Below are 16847 nucleotides of genomic sequence, written 5' to 3'. Positions count from 1 at the left end.
GCTCCCCCTGTGACTGACCTTTTAGACAGTCCCAACGAATTCTCAACGTCAGATATTGCTACACCTTCTTTCTCCAATTTGTGCGTGTGAACTGCTTTGAAATAATACATTTAAGTCAGAAATTGTAACTGATGAACCAGTTGCACCTGTTCCTGTTGATCAACGTGTCAGATGGGTGTGTTCCTCTTACACTGCCGTCCTTGAAGCAAGGTCAAGGACACCCAAAATAAAGAGCGTAAATCACAAAGGGCATCTAGACATTATGTTACCGCCCGCTCTTCAGGAAATCGGTGTACTCCTTTGGCTAGAATAAAACATTCACGGCGCTGCTGGTTGTGAGTAACTGGTGTTCAGCTTTTTAACGAGGGAAACTTAGGAGGGACAATTAGTACGAGAGCATTTTAGAAAAAGACGTGCCTAAAAATTGGGTGGAGAGTGTATTTCTATTTCCCAACGTGGGTCATCCTTGGAGCCTTCACACGTTGAGTCCCTCAAGGAGCTGGTGAGTTTGGGTTCACTGTTCCGTCCATATGATTTTTTTGTGTGTGTGTCCAGGTAGATGTGAAGATCAGACAAGGGACAGCTTTTCTGGAAGGGGGACCGGGGTTAGAAAAGAGGATTTTTGGTTCATCTAGCCTTCTAACCTGGGAAGTGTATGGTACAGGGAAAACGGAAATATAGGAGAGAGAATTCAGAAAAGGAAGAGGGAAAACAGGTGGTCCGAATGAAAGATGTCTTAGGACTTAGCAGCCAACACAGAGCCTTCCAAAGGCACCCCCTGGTTCTGTCCACGTGCCACAGGGCCCTCACCAGTGGGAACGGCCATGCCCACCTCTGTCCTCTGACCTGGTTCCTGGTGTAGTCAGCTCTATGTCTGTTCCTGCTAAATCAGCTTTCTCAATCGCCCTTGCTCCATGAGTTCCTCGGGTCTCGGGTTCTAAGAAATTCTACCGCAAAGCAGATACCCGGGAGAGGACTCAGGAATTTGGGGAATAAACCGAGAGAAAGAGCAGCCGTGGGAAAGCAGATCTGTGTCCGACCAAGAAGTGTTGTTTGGTTTGTGTGTAATCAGAATCGTAGGTGTGGCTCTATTTATTTATTGTTTTACAGCATTTAGAATTATCTCTTCAAATCACTGACTTCCAAAGCTCAATTAAATGATTAAAGAATAATTATGGCAGACAATATGGGTTGACAGTGAAATATTTTCTTCCCCTTGTAGATGGAAGATTTGAGAACGGATACTTACGTTAACTATTTACAATTAGTCATGAAATTGGTCGATCTATTTTCTAAATCCTCCCTTTAAATTCCTTGTTTAAATGCCTACAATTTTTGTCTTAAGTTCTCTTCAAGTAATTTTTTTTTTTTACAATTAAATCATATGTTAGCTGCTTCACAGTAAAACAAAAAGGTTGGTTGGTTATTTTTACAAACACATAGTCTAATCCACTCAGCCAGATTAAAATCCCACAGAACTCTTATCTGGAGAGTCTGTATATATACCAGAAAGCTTCAAGTTGGAACAACCATTTCAAAAGTTATTTTGAGAGGGTTGATTGTAACCGCCTCATGAAAGCCTTTGTCTAGCTTTACCATGAAATTTGAGACTTTTCAGAAAATTCCCCCACAGTGAAAACGTTTATTAGTACCTGAGACAATTATGATTAAGTTTCTGCTTTTAAGAAAGGCCAACTGATTTTGTTTTTTGAATATCAGAAAAGAGTTTATTAATGTTCTACTTGGGAGTTATCCTGTAAACACATTTATGAATCTTAAAACTTGGCCTTGACTAGTTTCTCTAGGGACTTAGGCTTTTGAATCTGAGTTGTCAAGGAGATTTCAAAGTTGGGGTTCAGTCTGCTGAGCTGCAGCTCTGACTCACAAATACATACATGGTATTGCATGTAGTGATTGAACTTGTGCTTTGTTTTTTAATATTTTTCATTGATTTCAGAGAGGAAGGGAAAGGGAGAGAGAGATAGAAACATCCACGATGAGAGATAATCATAGATCAGCTGCCTCCTGCATGACCCACACTGGGGATGGAGCCTGCAACCCGGGCATGTGCCCTGACCAGGAATCAAACCGTGACCTCCTGGTTCATAGGTAGATACTCAACCACTGAGCCACACCAGCTGGGCAGTGATTAAACTTTTGAATGTCCAGAATAATCTGAGTCCAAGAAGTGTTACGACTGCCATGCAGCATTAATAAACCCAAACTATGTATGTTTGGCCTGAGTGCTCTGTGTGCAGAAGGGGGTTGTTGGGTAATATTAGGCGATCCTTGTCTCACCATGTAAAGGGAACTTCTTTTCTTCCTCTTCAGCTTCCAGCTGTGTGTGCTCACCTTCTGCCAGCCCTTCACAAGGGTGGAAGTTGAGGTAAGTCATTCAAAACGTGGCCATGGAACTTGAGATTTGGCCTTTCCTTTTATTTTGAACTAGAGGCCCGGTGCACAAAATTCGTGCACAGGTAGGGTCCCTAGGCCTGGCTGGCGATCAGGGCCAATCTGTGGAGCGGCCAGCAGGGCGATCTGGGGGCCCCTGCTGGCACCCGCCTTGGCTGATGTGGGGCCTGTGGACTCGGGCCAGCTCCTGCATTGAGCATCTGCCCCTGGTGGTCAGTGTGCATCATAGTGACCGGTCGTTCTGCTGTTCGGTCTATTTGCATATTAGGTTTTTATTATATAGGACTAGTGGTCCGGTGCACAAAATTTGTGCATTGGGGGTGGGGGGTGTCCCTCAGCCCAGCCTGCACCCTCTCCAATCTGGGACCCCTTGGGGGATGTCCGACTGCCAGTTTAGGCCCAATCCCCCTTGACAGCCTGATCGCCCTCAACTGCCCGGCCCCCCGCTGGCCTACTTGCCCCCAACTGCCGACCTGATTGCCCCCAACTGCCCCCCCCTGCCAACCTGCTTGCCCCCAACTGCCCCGCCCCCTGCTGGCCTGATTGCCCCCAACTGCCCCCCTGCCAGCCTGCTTGCCCCCAATTGCCCCCCTACCGGCCTGCTTGCCCCCACTAGCCCCCCGCCCCCGCTGGCCTGATCACCCCCAGGTGCCTTCCCCTCCTGGCCTGATCGCCCTTAACCACCTCTGCCTCTGCCCTGCCACCATGGCTTTGTCTGGAAGGATGTCCGGAAGGTCTCCCGGAAGGTCTCCCAGTCTAATTAGCATATTACCCTTTTATTAGTATGGACTCCTTGTCTGCAGAGACTGGATATGCAAAGGCCGGAAGTTAAACCCACCTTCTTTCAAATAAGCCCTGTGTACAAATTGTGTATCTAAACCCAGGCGATCAGGTCTAGCCCTTAGAGTTGGATCAGGAAACACCTCTAACTTCTGGGAACCTCCAAGGTGTAAACAGCCTGGCTGGCCAGATTCGCATCACTCATTTCTACGTCTGTATTCCTTTCAACGCCAACCTCTGCCAAGTTGAATGCTAACCCTTCACGTCCCAACCGAAGGAGCCACAGAGGCCGAGAGCCCCACAGCTCCTTGAGGAGTAGTGGGCTCCGGGAGCCTGAGAGGTGCTGCTTGGGTCATGGGAGAGGCACGGCGGTCAGGAGCCCACGGAGAGCCCGAGGCCATCGTATCCGGGAGGCAGCCCGTATCATCAGTCACGGGACAGTCTTTGGGCTGGAGTTGCTGTGGCAGACGGGAGTGGGGGAGTAATTAGATCATTCTGAAAATCTGACCACATTTTTTAGACTCCGGGTTGTTCCCAGAAGAATTCTTAGTCTCTAGGAGTGATATGGCATGGACTCCTGAATTCAGAATCTGCTTGGTTTTATGGATGCTTTCAGGTAGCCTGTGGAGAGAGGGTCAGATATATACCTACATATCTATACTATACCTCCAGCAGACCTAGCAACAGACGTGGAAATGCATATAGAACTGCTTTTTTTTATAGAGCACATGTGTCAGTGGTCAAATTGTGTTACAACGGAGGTATGCAAATTTCTCATTCTATTGCCCTGACCACTGTTACACATTTCCTTTCTGTGTCATGTCTGGCTTTCTCTCTCTCTTTGCCTCTCTCTCTCTCTCTCTCTCTCTCTCTCTCTCTCTCTCTCTCTCTCTCTCTCTCCCTTTCTCTCTTTCTTTCTTTTTTCCTTTCTCCCTTTTTTCTTTCTGCTCCTTCCTTTCCTCTCTCCTTCCTCCCTTTCCTTGCTCCCTCCCTCCTCTCTTTCTGTCCCTCCCTCCTCTCTCTCTTTGAGTTACAATATTTGCATTCTCCAGCCGGTTCTCAGACCTGTTTGACCTGTTTGGACAATATTTTCTAGCAAAAGAAAGGAAGAAAGAGAAGAAAGAGAGAGAGAAAGAAAGAAAGAAAGAAAGAAAGAAAGAAAGAAAGAAAAGAAAAGAAAAGAAAAGAAAAGAAAAGAAAAGAAAAGAAAAGAAAAGAAAAGAAAAGAAAAGAAAAGAAAAGAAAAGAAAAGAAAAGAAAAGAAAAAGGAAGGGAGGGAGGGAGGGAGGGAGGGAGGGAGGGAGGGAGGGAGGGAAAGAAAAGAGAAAAGAAAAGATTCTTTGTCCAACAACTTCACAAATAAGATGGCTTTTGACCATTAGAAATGCCTGAGTCAGCAGGGATTTGGTGTATGAGGATTGTGGTGCAAGGCACAAAGACGGGAACCTGTGGACTTCCGACTTAGGATTCTCGTTTTAATGATATGTGTTTTATGTTTGCGATGTTACCTTTCACCCAGGGGACCCCTAACAACTATGTGACTGGGTATTTTTATTCCCCAGCGTTTAGCTGTAACTGAACACCCCCACACCCTGGCTCAGCGCTCTCCGGGCTGGGCCGGGTCTCGGAGGTGCCAGCTGGCGCCGCCCCACACATAGCTTCGTTAGAAGTCTCGGCTCATTCAGCTGTGCCAGTTCCAGTTGTCTTGGCTGTGCAGAGGCACGCTCCTCTCTCCTTTTCCTTTAAAATTGTTGGGGATCCTACGTATTATTTTTGACATGCGTTTTTAGAACTCCTTAACTAGCAATCGGGTAAACCTAATTCAGGACATTAGCCGAGCCTGTGTGGCTCAGTGGTTGCGCATCAACCCAGGAGCCAAGAGGTCACCGGATTTCATTTTATCGCCACTACGAGCCACAGAATGTGCCCAAGCAAATGACTTAAACCTCTCTCCGGCTGTGTTCTCACCGGTGAAACGGGAGTAACACGTATTTTATAGGGCCCTTAGGATTTAATAAGGTTACCTGTGCTGGCACATGGCTGGGGTTCGGTGAGCAGTCACCTTCATTTCCCTGAGCACGTAGAGTGCTCTGTTCTTCCTAAAGGGAAGCAGCAGGTGCTGTTCACAAGCACCTTCCTCGTGTTGCCTTTTCTCTTTTGGAAACCTTGAGAGACGAATCGTGGACGAACCAGCACTGCCCATCTGTGAAGACGGACCCGTTAAGGGTCTTTTCTGCTCCTTGGGAAAGGATGCGTTTGTGTGAAATCATCACTCATCCATCTCTCTCCTCCTTGTAATCATTGACTTAGGAGAGAGGAATGTGCCGGGTGTGGCCAGGAAGCAGTGAGTGAACCGGTTCTGCGAGGACCGCGTGTTCATAGAAGGACTGGCTCTGGAGAGCAGGTGGCCTTGAATTACAGGCCGAGGAGTGGACGTCATCTGGGGTGCAGCCTAAGGCCCAGGCGGAGGTGGGAGGCCCCGGGACCAAAGACGCAAACGAGAGGTGTTGGTGTGGAAAAAACGCCCCCAGCCTCCTTACCGGGACAGGCGGTGCGTCAGCAGGGTGGCCTCGGAGGGAGGGAGCTGTGGAGTCAGGCCCCGGTGAATGGGAAGGGAATTTGAGTTCCTAGGGCTGCCATGGGGCTGGAGAGACCCCTCTCACGCCTGGGTGCCCTCACGGGGTCTATGAAATAGCCTGGCGTCGGTAGGTGACCGGGGGAAAGGGTGCACATTTATTCATTTTCTAATACGTGCACAAGGGCGTCACAGGGAATAAAAAACGGAATACCTGAGAACGGGTGGGCTTTTTGAGAGCTCATCTTCCATCTGAGTAGACGAAGGTGAGGGAGGATGCAGGCCACCAGGGGAGAGCAGGTGACTTTTAGCAAAGGCAGATGGGTCCTCGGAGGCATAGATGAGAGATAAGAGTGATGGAGTCGGCCTGGGGGTGACGCCCGCCTCAAGTCTCCTCTCCTCTGGTGGGGCCAGGCGCCCTGTCGGATGAGTCTTTGCAGGAGGGGGTTTATGACAGTTGGCTTCTTATTGGGGGACCTGTCTTCAGGCAGATGAGGGGGTGCAGAGGAAGCCTCGCCCCTGTATGTATTGCTTCTCCAGTGGCCTCAGCTCCAGAGAATCAACACACCCGAGTGGCGTATTTTGGGGTGGCCTTCACGGTCGTCCCTCGGAAGTGGACAGTGAAATGCCTTCGCGATGAAACGTGGACTTGTAACCCGAGAAGCAGAGCCAGTGTTGAAACAGATCTGAGGGCAGCAGATGAGAGCGGCCGGAAGGGGCTTCGGGCAGCAGCAGGGACATGCCGTCCAAGCTACGGAACCCGATCCTCGCCCGTCACGTAGACACGAAGAAAATAGACTCGGGCCTGGGACCACGTGCTTTGGCCCACCTCCAGAGACAAAGGGAGATCTTCAGCAGGAGGAAAACGGACCGGGAATTCTTTTTCTACTCTGAGGAGTATGGCCACCTTGGGAAATAACAGAGTTTTCAAGCAGCTCTGGGGACCGACCCCGTGGAAGTTGACATGGATTTGTCGTAGCCTCACCCCATAAGGTTTTTCTGGTTTTTAAGAATATGTTTTTAGTGATTTCAGAGAGGAAGGGAGAGGGAAAGTGGGATAGAAACATCAATGATGAGAGAGCAACATGGATCGGCTGCCCCCTGCGCGCCCCCTACTTGGGATCGAGCCAGCAACCCTGGCTTGTGCCCTGATGGGGAATCGAACCGTGACCTCCTGGTTCATGGGTTGACACTCAACCACTGAGCCACACCTGCCAGGCATAAGGTTTTTCTTTAGCCTCCCTCAGGGGTCTCTACAGGAGTGAGACGGAGGGATCAGGAGACAGGTGACCAAGGATTTGTGACTGGCACCAGGGGTGTGGCAATGGGAGAGCCTCAGTGAGAGAAAGGCCACGTGGACGTGTCTGACTCCCCAAGACCAGGGTCGACAGGCAGACGTGCTGCTGGAGGGGCAGAGAAAGAGGGGTGAGCAGGTCCTGAGAGTGACCGGGAGGCTCTCGTGGTCTAGGCAGGACCCGGTTGGGGGGAAGCAAACACTCCTAGGCCACGAGGGAAAACTCTGGCTGGAGAGCTTGTGCGAGGAGGAGATGGGAGTCACAGGCGCATGTCCACGGCAGAAATAGAGGGAGAAGAATCTCTGCGGCCAGGCCAAGAGGCGGTGAAGTCATGTTACTGATGAGGCCATCAGTGTGGCCACGGGGAGGTGACGAGAGAAGGTGAAGGTGAAAGGGAGACTGGGGATCAGGAAGCCGCGGGGGGACTTAGACGTGTCTCAGGGGACAGCGGTGGCTAATAGCCTTTTTGGTGCATCGTCCTTCCCGGGGGAGGGGGATGTTCACGCTGTGAGCCTCGCACAAAATGGAAATGTGAGCTAGAGGGAAGGTCTAACCCGGGGAGAGGTGACTTTTTACTAGAATTTCCATTGAATTGCTTCTCAGGAGGCCTGGGGCCCATGAGGGTCACACCTACACTTTTAATTATTTTTTGCTCTCAATGGATTTTTTTCCTCCTCAAAAATAGAATGCCACATCCATATGCGAGTTACTAAAACTCATTTTATGGAAAATACTATCAGAGAACCAAAGCCATAGCTCACTGTATTGTGTGTGGTTAACAACGAAGCTGCAATTAATTTTTCTTGGGTTTCAGTGTGTACTACAAATCAAGGGTATGTTATGCAAATGATCCTTTGACTTAAAAGAAACAACACAAAACGAAGAATTATAGGGCAATATAAAACTAAATTATTATACTATTTTGTTAGAGGTTTTATGAACGTTGATTTTGAAGCACTGTTTTCTTCCTTGGATTGCATTCCAAGCAAATATTAGCGATTTTTACTGGAACAGGCTGAAGGGAATTTTTAGAAAAACTAATTTGCAGACGTTGGTGCTCTGGATATATAAGTGATGTGGGGACCTCTGGTGGCTTAGTTTATTTTTCCATCGGCAGGAATGACGATACGAAACAGGAAGCTAGACTCAGGAGTCCGGTTGGAAAGGATGTTGGAGATCATGTAGTCAGAACTTTCACTCAACAGGGGAGGGGACGGAAGCCCGTTTAAGATTCTCTGCTGGGGAATCTTAAACCATAAGATTCCCCAGCAGAGCCAAGGCCACGGGGCTATTTCTGCAGCACGCCACCGTCCCCTCGGAGAAGGTGTTAATAGAATGAAGGAGCAAAGTAAAATGACCTGTAGCAGATTATCCTATCATTCCTACCCACTTATCTGAGAAATTTCCCTTGCACCCAAGCGGTCCTCAGCATCCCACTCCCTCTGTTCATGGTCTCACATCTCTTGCAGGTTGATGCATGGGGCTCCCCCTGCTCTTAGCTTCTTCCTCTGTGGCTTACCCACTCCCTTCCACCCAAGGCCCTGCTCATGTCACTCCCTTGCTCAGACTCCATCTCCGAGTCCCCATGGCCCACAGGCTTCTTATCATGACTCACAAGATGTGCCGACCGCCTGCGTGAGTCCAGAAGAGGTGTTCATTACATGAATCTTTCTTTTTATTCCCAACGGTGGCCCTGCCACAAGTGTGTGGCTTTAGCTCTATTGTTTAACCTCTTCTAGCCACATCCTTCTATCCGATGGAAATGGTAGAGCGTGCCTCAAGGAATTAAGAGAGTTCATGGCATAAAGACGCCAATAGAAAGTTCTCAGCACATAGTAGGTGCTTAATGGATGGGCTTAGCTCATTGTCATACGTTTCTACCCCGGGACATGGAACTGTTCACTGCATGGAAGTGAGCCATGGAATCTTGGGCCCGTCATTTGGTCTTTGTGGATCCCAGTTCCTTATGACTAAAATTGGGAGGCTCGGTGAAATGAAATACTGCATTTAAAGCACCTAGCATGGTACCCGGTTCATCAGTATAATTCTGTTGGTGAAATCATGTGATACATGAAATACTGCATTTAAAGCACCTAGCACGGTACCCGGTTCATAGGAATAATTCTGTTGGGGACGGAATCATGTTTATCCTTTAAAAGCCAAGGTCAACCCTCAGTCAGCTCTCTGTGAATCCTGTTTGGCTGCTTTCCCTGCCCACTCCCGGCCAAATTCATCGTTTCCTCTCTCTCACCCTCCTACTCTAGGAAAGATGGTTTCGTGGGGAAAACAGGGTCTTAGAATCTGACCGACCTTGGGCTGAATCCTGGCCATGCGACCTGTTTTACTTTCAATAAGTTAATGAAGCTTTTCAGCACTATCTGTAATTGGGGGTCAGGGTCGTGATACTGAGCATATGCTGTGTCGACCTAGCCTATAAAAATTTCTGTTTTCTTTAGAACTCAAATAGGGTCCTATTGATCTTGCCTGATGTATAGTAGGTGCTCAGAATATATGTTGTGACTTAAATACGGCACCAAAACCTTGCTAACATTAGAAGGCTATTAATAAAAACAAGGACGGTACCAATGAGGCATTACAGAATGTCAGGTATAGAAAAAGGTACATTTAAATGGCCATAAAGCAAAACAGTGTGTAAAGGAAATGCTAGAAAGCCAATACTAAGGATTTTAAAAAAAGCAGATGGGATGACAAAACATGAAGTTCCATCAGTTGATGAAAATATGGCCCATAGAGGAATGGATGGAGAAGATAAACCATAAAAGACAAAATCATCATCATCATAACCTTCTCACACAAGGGGAGGGACTGGTAGAAAATGCGGGTCTGAGAAGAAGATCTTAGTAGCTATAGCTCTCCATCTCCCAGAATTCCAGGCACGGGCTCATTTCATCCTCACCACGGCCAGGGAAGTAGGTGATCGGAGCCATCCTTATAGAATCGAGGAGACCGTTCAGAAAAGGTAAAGGAAGTGCTGGTTAATACACAGGGAGACTCAGAGCTCCTGATCCAAGCTCTGGGTTCCTGCCACCATGTCATGTTACTGATACACTTGAAAGGCAGGGCTCATAGGATGATAGGTAACATATACATGAACTAGAGGCCCAGTGCATGAAATTCATGCATGGGTGGGATCCCTAGGCCTGGCTGGTGATCAGGGGCCAGTGTGTGGGGCAACCGGTGGTACCCGCCTTGGCTGGCCTGGGGCCTGCGGGCTGAGGGTAGCTCCTGCATTGAGCGTCTGCCCCCTGGTGGTCAGTGCGCATCATAGCGACCAGTCGTTCCGCCGTTTGGTAAACTTGCATATTAGGCTTTTATCATATAGGATATCTTTGGCATTTGATGTCAGAGCCCTGCCAGTTGTTATAAAAAGGTGTGTTTATCTTTCAGTTTATGCCTGTTCAAACACCGAATGACGAAGAAAAAAGAGATCCTGTCCTTTATGCTGGTAGAGTCCGGAATTTGATGGCAGAGTGAGTGTCTCTATGTGATTATAAACAGTAGATAGTTTCAACAGAATTGGTAAATGACATTTAACATAGTTTTAAGGATTTGGGTGTTTTCTTCCTAACATACTCATCCCCCCAATTTATTTTGGTAAGTCAAATCATGTGCTTTCCATAAAATAACCACTTTCCATGAGATGGAAATCAACTATTACATTGTTATCGTACTTAAAACACAAAGCAAGCGTGGTCAGCTGGCAGACTCATGCAGACGTAAGATTACCGAGGACCTTGACCTTGGGGCTATAGTAAATCTGAACAAGTAGAGAAACATGCCTCTTTGGCAATAAAAAGCCAAAGCTACTGTTTAAAAAGCAGGGATTACTTCTTCACTCACTGCTGTTGGTTGACCCATTCAGGCCTAATGGAACGTCATTACCTGTTTGAAAACTCTGCCTTTGAATGCTTTCAGAGCTCTGGGAATCCCCGTGACCGATCACACCTATGAAGACTGCAGACTGATGATCTCGGCCGGGCAGCTCACCCTGCCAATGGAAGCCGGGCTGGTGGAATTTACCAAAATCAGCCGGAAATTGAAGTAAGCGTATTTTAAAATTACGACGTTTTCATAACAGTGTCCAAAAGAGATCTGAATTCCTGTGTGTTTATTTTCTCTGGTTTTATGAATGCTCAGCTCTGGTGCTTGTCTTTTTTTTTGTTTTTATTGATTTGAAAGAGAAAGAGAGAGGGAGAGAAACATCGATCAGCTGCTTCCTGCAGGCCCCCCACTCCGGATCGAGCCCGCAACCTGGGTATGTGCCCTGACCGGGAATCGAACTGGAGGGCTTTGGTGCACGGGACGACACTCAACCATCCAACCAGCCAGGACTCAACTCTGGTGTTTATTAGGGAAGCCAAGCTTATGCATGTATCTCCCGTTTTGTTTTGTTTTTTAATAATATTTTTTTATTGGTTTCAGAAAGAGGAAGGCAGAGTGAGAAAGAGATAGAAACATCAATGATGAGAGAGAATCATTGAGCAGCTGCCTGCTGCACGCCCCCCCACTGGCGATCGAGCCCACAACCTGGCATGTGTCCTGACTGGGAATCAAACCGTGACCTCCTGGCTCATAGGTCGATGCTCATCCATTGAACCACGCCGCCGGGCTCCCATTTAGTTCATCCAGTTTGTGTTTTTCAAGAACAGTTAACTCAAGACTGTATGTGCTGGTCACAGGAGACCAGGCGATAGTGTGGGTGTGGATAGTGATGCCTCCTGACTCAGAAAAGGCTGAGTGGTTGAGTGTTCAGTCCGTCCTGATGCCTTTGTACCAAGAGGACAGCATAAGGAGATGATACGGGCCTGGGGTGGCAGAATTTCCCTTTCAAAATAAGAATTGACTCGTAGAGTAGCAATTCTGACCATCATTAACATATTTAAATACCCCTAAGACCTATCTTTTTCTTCTGGGTACATCATTTTTTTCTAAAAAGGTAAAAACGCCCCTTGGTGCTTTCATGATCCAGTTTGAACCATTTAGAAACATTCCTTCTGAATGATGTGGTAGGAAAGGTGTACCCCCTGCCCCCAAGTCCTCAGTTCATTCTGCTTTCAGCCCCGCTGGGGACTCACAGAATGTATGGATGTCATGGAGCTTGGCACCCTCCCTGGGAGGGAGCTGCAGAGCCTGTTACTGTATTGAAAATACAGTATTTTCAATATTAAAAAATTATATTTTGATAACTGATAGAGCAAATACTATCTATGTTTTTTAGCTAACAAAATGTTTTAATGTTATGTTCACAATTGGATAAGTTTAGATAGTCACTAAAATCGGGTACAGACGAAGCATGTGTTCAGTCAACTGTTTATAAGATAAAGAAAGGATGTGATGGGGTCCAATATATGGATCCAGTATATAAGAGACTAAACTTTGGGTGGTGGGCACACAATGCTATATATATATGTGTGTGTGTGTGTGTGTGTGTGTGTATGTACTAGTATATATGATATATTATAGAAATGTACACTTGAACCTTATATAACCTTATTAACCAAGGTCACCCAAATAAATGTAATAAAAGAAGAAAGAACATGATGTAAGTTACAGTCCATGTTCCAGTGTCTATCACCCTAGTTACGATTTTTCATAACTAGGATTGGAGGAAGTGGGTATGGTCTAATGAATCTCCGTATCCCAACATTTTGTGAAATGTGATTTTTTTTTTTTAGCCAGAAAGCTCCTTGAAAGAAAAAGCTGTATTTTTTTTTTTTAACCAGTCAGTACTGTTGACTTGCCGAGTAATGTGTAGATTTAAATGTGATTTCTTATTTTCTTCTCTTGCGTCGTTTATTATTCTGCCACATTACTCTTCTTCGCTTATTTTTCTTCCCCTTAGATATTTGGGGGAAATTACAGTCACACTAATATCCTTTAAGAGAATTAGAAGCCTGGACACATGTCCAGTTTGTACTTTAAAACACACATTTTATTCTCCTGACAGTGTTTCCCTCCGACAAGTGACTCGCCAGTGTTCATGAAAATCTCATGGGGGTTGGGAAGGGCTGATACCATGTTTGTTTTGTTTGTTTTTTTCATTGTGGATTATCTCACTAGCTTCTTTTTTTTTAATTTTAATTTAAATTCTTTATTGTTTAAAGTATTACATATATCTCCTTCTCCCCCCATTGACCTCTCCCGGCCGTTCCCACCCCCCAGCACACGCCCTCCCCCCCTACTGTCCATGTCCGTGGGCTGTGCTGACACGCATCCCTGTATTTCTGATTCTCCCTCTAGACTGGACTGGGACGGCATCCGGAAGCACTTGGATGAATATGCGTCTATTGCGAGCGCCTCCAAAGGAGGGAGGATTGGAATCGAGGAGTTTGCCGAGTATTTGAAGCTGCCCGTGTCTGATGTGCTGCGACAGCTGTTCGCACTCTTCGACAGGGTATGTTAAACGCAGTCTCCCACACACAGGCGTGCCCTGCTCCCCGAGAGCGTGCATCAGTAGCACCGGCAAGAAAAACGTGTTAGGTCAGGGTTCGCCCCAGCAGGGCTGAGCCCGAGGTTTAATTGCATGGTTTTGTTTTCTCGCCTAAATCCTAATCATAAGAATACCCGTGTATGTGTTTTGTAGCAGTGATGATGGTGTCTGTGTATTTGAAGCACCAGGCCAGGTATCAATATCGTGATCCTATAATCATGTTTGTCGTATAGAATTGGGAAGGTTTATGTAACTGGCAAGAATTTTAAAATCTCTATCAAAACTCATACATCCATGACCTGGTGGTGCTATTGTATTCTGAAGGTTTCTGGATTTTTCCCCCCAAATGTGTGAAAATCAAATCGATTGTATTTTCTAAATAACATTTTATAACAAAGGTTTCAATGAATGCTTGGCCATTTGCCATAATATTGGGGACACGGTTTTCTGCTTATGAATATGTAAGTACATGAAGTTAGATAACTGAATTGTCAAAAAGTTTCCTTAGAAAAGTGTATCAAGTTCTCTATTTTTTAATTTATTTTTAGTACATAAAATTCACTCTTTGGGTTAAGGTTGTATGAATCCTAACCAATGCATAGAAGCATGTAATACCAGCATGTTCAAGATACACAACAGTTACAAAAATATTACCTTGTAGCTATTCTTTTGTAGCCAAGCCCTGTCCTGACCTTTAACCCCAACAACAGAATCTACCCTTTCGAGTCTGGCTTCTTTCACTTAGCCTAATGCATTTGAGATTCAGCCAGGTAGTTGCATGTATCAACAATCTGTTTCCTCTTATTGCTGAGCAGTATTCCATTGTATGGACTATGGACGTACCACGCTTGGTTTACCCATTTCTCAGTTGAGGAACATTTGATTTGTTTCCAGTTTGGGGCAATGACGAATGCCATTGCTCTAAGCATTCAGGCATAAGTTTTTGTGCAAATGTAGGTTTTCATTTCATTTGGGTAAATACTAAGGATTGTGATCTCTTTATTTTCTCTTGTCTGAGAAGGACTTTATTTTGCATTCATCCCTGAAGAATATTTTTGTTGCATAAAGAATCCTGAGCCGATAGTTCTTTTCTTTCAACAGCTCATTAGCGATGTCCATGATTTCAGTGCCTTCCTGATTGTTCATCACGTTTTGACTTTCCTCACCAAGCCTCCTGCTGTGGCACTGTGCCCAGAGGTAGTTGCCTTTTGCATTTTGATCAGTTTCTAGTTGTAATCAGAAGGCAAGATAGACTTAACTGGCTCATTCCATCTTGACTGGCTTATTCCAGTTCCATAGTAACCACTGGGGGAAAGGTATTTTGCGAAGAAATTATAGCTGGATGACAGAAACCAGGACAGGGCTTTTCGTCTTTTTTCCCGGGGCCCCCTAAGCTTCCTAATGACTGCACTCTGTGATGTCATAGATGAACTATTCTTTAACATCATGAGGTTAGGCTACCTTCTTCTATAGGTCCTGCCCGGGCCTCTCTTCTGGGCTTGCTTGTATCACACAAGTAATCTTTCCTTGTCCGGGAAATGTCCAATCTTCATTACATTTTATAATAGTACTAGTCTGCCACTGCTCTATGGTGCGGTGAAGATTTAGGGGAAAGGACCAGGCGGCGTGGCTCAGTGGTTGAGCGTCGACCTATGAACCAGGAGGTCACGGTTCCATTCCCAGTCAGGGCACATGCCCGGGTTGTGGGCTCGATCCCCAGTAGGATCTCTTTTCCTCTTCCTTCCTCTCTGAAATCAAGAAAAAATGTGTATTAAAAAAAAGAAAAGATTTAGGGGCAAGGAGAAGAAAACAGTTGGCTCTCACTGTGCAGGCTGGGGAAACAGGAACTTGACACTCCCGCTATGACTAGTCCTGAGAGGTTTCTATGGATGGCTCTAGACACCAGGCAAGCACTTTTAAGTAAAGTTTCTGTAAATAGGACAGGAAGGAAGATGGCAGGGACATGCCAATAAGGACAGGAGCTGGGGGAGTGGGAAGTGACATGAAATAGGAACCGAAAGGGAAGTGTAGACTTGGTGCTCACCAGGACTTTTTCATCAAAATTAAAAATCATGTCTACAGAGGTCGCCCTCTCTTCCGGGTGTCAAACTGTCATCACTGGCAGTGAGGGGGTTGCTGGGACAGCAGTTCTGTCTTGGATGACGGATGACACCTGCCACCAGCCCCATTGTTGCTGTAGCGCTGCCACGTATGGGAAGATTTGGGAGACGGAAGGGAGGGTGAGCTGAGGATTAAAGTAATCCCTAGTTGGCCAGGTTGACTCCCTCTGACCTCGAGAATCCAGCCGGCTCTGGGAGTTAGGAGACGGTGAGCCTTGGGAGCTAATGTGGTCGATCACATTTCTATGTCAATTGGCTCCCATATCAATTATGACTGTGACTTTTTTCTTCACTTCTTTGTATGGTGGGACTTGACTTTAGATTCAGACCTGGTCTGTGTAGCACTTGTCCTTTGATCTCCGACACACTGGAAGGTAGAGAAAATAATCCAGAGAATGACTAGCTAATGCGTCTGACCGTCTTTTCTTTCCTTTGTCTCCTCAGTCTCTGTCTGTCCTTCTCTCTCCTTTTTTTTGTTCGTGACATGCCTGCATGTCTGAGCCTGTGCAGAGTCGCTTTGTGTTGAGAAGCTGAGCCCTGTCATGCCGCCCCGCCCTGTCCCCGTGTCCACTTCCACGCCAGGCTTGTTTTCTCAGTCTCTGCAAGTGATTTCGCCAGGGAACGTTCCATGGGAACGACGAGGAAGTTCAGTGGCTTCATAGTTTGTTCCTCTCCCAGTGGCTTATCTTGCTAAATTCCATGCTTAGTGAGGGGTGGGGAGAGGGGGAGGAAGGGCGGGAAGGAGAAAGGGTGGGGTGTTCCTCTTGCTCTCCTGATAGCTATAACTGTGCAGCGCTCCCATAAGCCCCTCCGTGTTCTTTCCCACTGTATCCTCCATTTCCCCTTCTTATTTTCCTCCCTTAATTAATCTTTTTTAAAAAAATTATTATTATTATTATTTTAATCCTCACCCAAAGAGTGAGAAGATTTTTTCCATTGATTTTCAGTGAGTGTGGAAAGGATGGGGGAGGGGGAGAGAGGGAGAAACATCGATGTGTTAGAGACATATCGATCAGTTGCCTCTCCACTCACATCCCAACTTGGGGTGGGGGTTTGAACCTGCAGTCAAAGTACGTGCCCTTGACCAGGAATCGAACCCGAGACCCTTTGACCCACAGGCCGATGCTCTAACCATGGAGCCAGGGCTCCTCTCTTAATCTTTTCCCCAGTCTCGTGTAGTGTGGTTGGTGTTTTGGGGATGGAGGACAGACCTG

General features: G+C 46.6%; 1 protein-coding gene across 3 annotated transcripts in view; it reads left to right on the top strand.

Moving 5' to 3' along the window:
- The window catches only part of LPCAT2 (lysophosphatidylcholine acyltransferase 2), a 55619-nt gene that overhangs the window by 14714 nt on the left and 24058 nt on the right, over window positions 1-16847 (top strand). For 2 of the 3 annotated variants that reach the window (XM_079800035.1, XM_079800033.1), the window contains 4 exons: window positions 2332-2386; window positions 10471-10553; window positions 10999-11124; window positions 13324-13477. In XM_079800035.1, the coding sequence (XP_079656161.1) occupies window positions 2332-2386; window positions 10471-10553; window positions 10999-11124; window positions 13324-13477 (418 nt within the window). The remainder of the gene's footprint in view (window positions 1-2331; window positions 2387-10470; window positions 10554-10998; window positions 11125-13323; window positions 13478-16847) is intronic. The other variant, XM_079800034.1, reaches the window with a different exon arrangement.

The sequence above is a fragment of the Cnephaeus nilssonii genome, assembly GCF_951640355.1.
Source record: "Cnephaeus nilssonii genome assembly, chromosome: 20".
Classification (NCBI taxonomy): domain Eukaryota; kingdom Metazoa; phylum Chordata; class Mammalia; order Chiroptera; family Vespertilionidae; genus Cnephaeus; species Cnephaeus nilssonii.
Note: the sequence above shows the minus strand (reverse complement) of the source record. Positions and strands in the feature narration are given on the sequence as shown.